Raw genomic sequence first — 1,094 nt, 5'->3', positions numbered from 1 at the left:
TGCAGAAGATAAAAACGTATTGAAAATTAACATTTCATTAATGACATTAACACATAAAGCTGATATGAGATTTATGTGATTGGGTTTAGATCATCTTTAGACCCTAAAAGTTCCACACCCGAATCTCCTGAAAAAGAAAAAGGAAGAAGTACTTTAGCTTCTTCCCTTTTCTTTGTATCTAAAACACGTCGGAGGAGTAGGAGAGGATCTGGTGAAGAGCGTCATGCTTTCGATTTGTCACAATGTTCTAGCAGCAATAAAACTTTCTGGATACAAAGAAAAGAGAACAAGCAAAAGTACTTTTATTTTTCAGGTCTTTCGGGCGTGGAGATTTCAGGGTCTAAAAGTCGATCAATCAAGCGGTCCTGGAGTATAACATCCTGGAGTTCCGCTTTAAATCAAATGTAATTGCCATTCTAATCACCCTTGCCCCTAAAGTTATACCTTTCTCTATCATAACATAGCATGATAGCATTCAATGCCAAGATCCCGGTGCTATAAGAAAATGCAGTGAATACATTTTGCCATATTGTGCATTACTCATATTTTATCCTTCAGGTGTCAAGTCTTCCATTGTGTCCTTCACAAGTGTATCGCCATCTGCAGTCACACAAGCCGGTCCAAAGCAAGACAAAGAGTCATACAATTGATGGGCATGCCAGGGTCACCGGCTCAAAAATGCCAATTCTGAAGGATGGTAATGAAACCCGCTCTTGTCTGTCCTGAATGTTCATTTCATTCTGACATCATGAATTGCGCCTTTCTTTTGTACAATAAACTGATTCAAAACCTGTTATTTTAGTAGCTTCTTATTGACTAGACTATTATTTTACTTTTGACCTTTTACTTTTCAGTGCAATAATTGTTATTTCAGATGCAGAGCTTCAAAATAAGTTTATTTTTATTTAAAGCAACCCTGTATATAAACAAATTAAATGAATGGAGAGCTCCAGGAATATCAGAAAAGGACAGCGGGAGGTGGATGTAATGTGTTAGTTACACTTACAATCATGCTGCCCTTTAGAAATATGACTGCCTCAAAGTGTTTGCAAAACCTAACAATACATTTCTCCTACTAAAATGATGTCCTAAAG

The 1,094-nt window shown here is 36.9% G+C and overlaps 1 protein-coding gene across 1 annotated transcript in view; it reads left to right on the top strand.

The window, feature by feature from the left end:
• Positions 1–650, top strand: part of TG (thyroglobulin) — a 197,196-nt gene extending 196,546 nt beyond the window's left edge. The window contains exon 48 of the mRNA XM_018563072.1: positions 559–650. Coding sequence (XP_018418574.1) covers positions 559–650 — 92 coding nt within the window. The remainder of the gene's footprint in view (positions 1–558) is intronic.
• The last annotated feature ends 444 nt before the right edge of the window (positions 651–1,094 follow it).

Source organism: Nanorana parkeri, unplaced genomic scaffold (genome assembly GCF_000935625.1).
Source record: "Nanorana parkeri isolate BGI_ZX_2015 unplaced genomic scaffold, ASM93562v1 scaffold629, whole genome shotgun sequence".
Taxonomy (NCBI): Eukaryota; Metazoa; Chordata; class Amphibia; order Anura; family Dicroglossidae; genus Nanorana; species Nanorana parkeri.
Note: the sequence above shows the minus strand (reverse complement) of the source record. Positions and strands in the feature narration are given on the sequence as shown.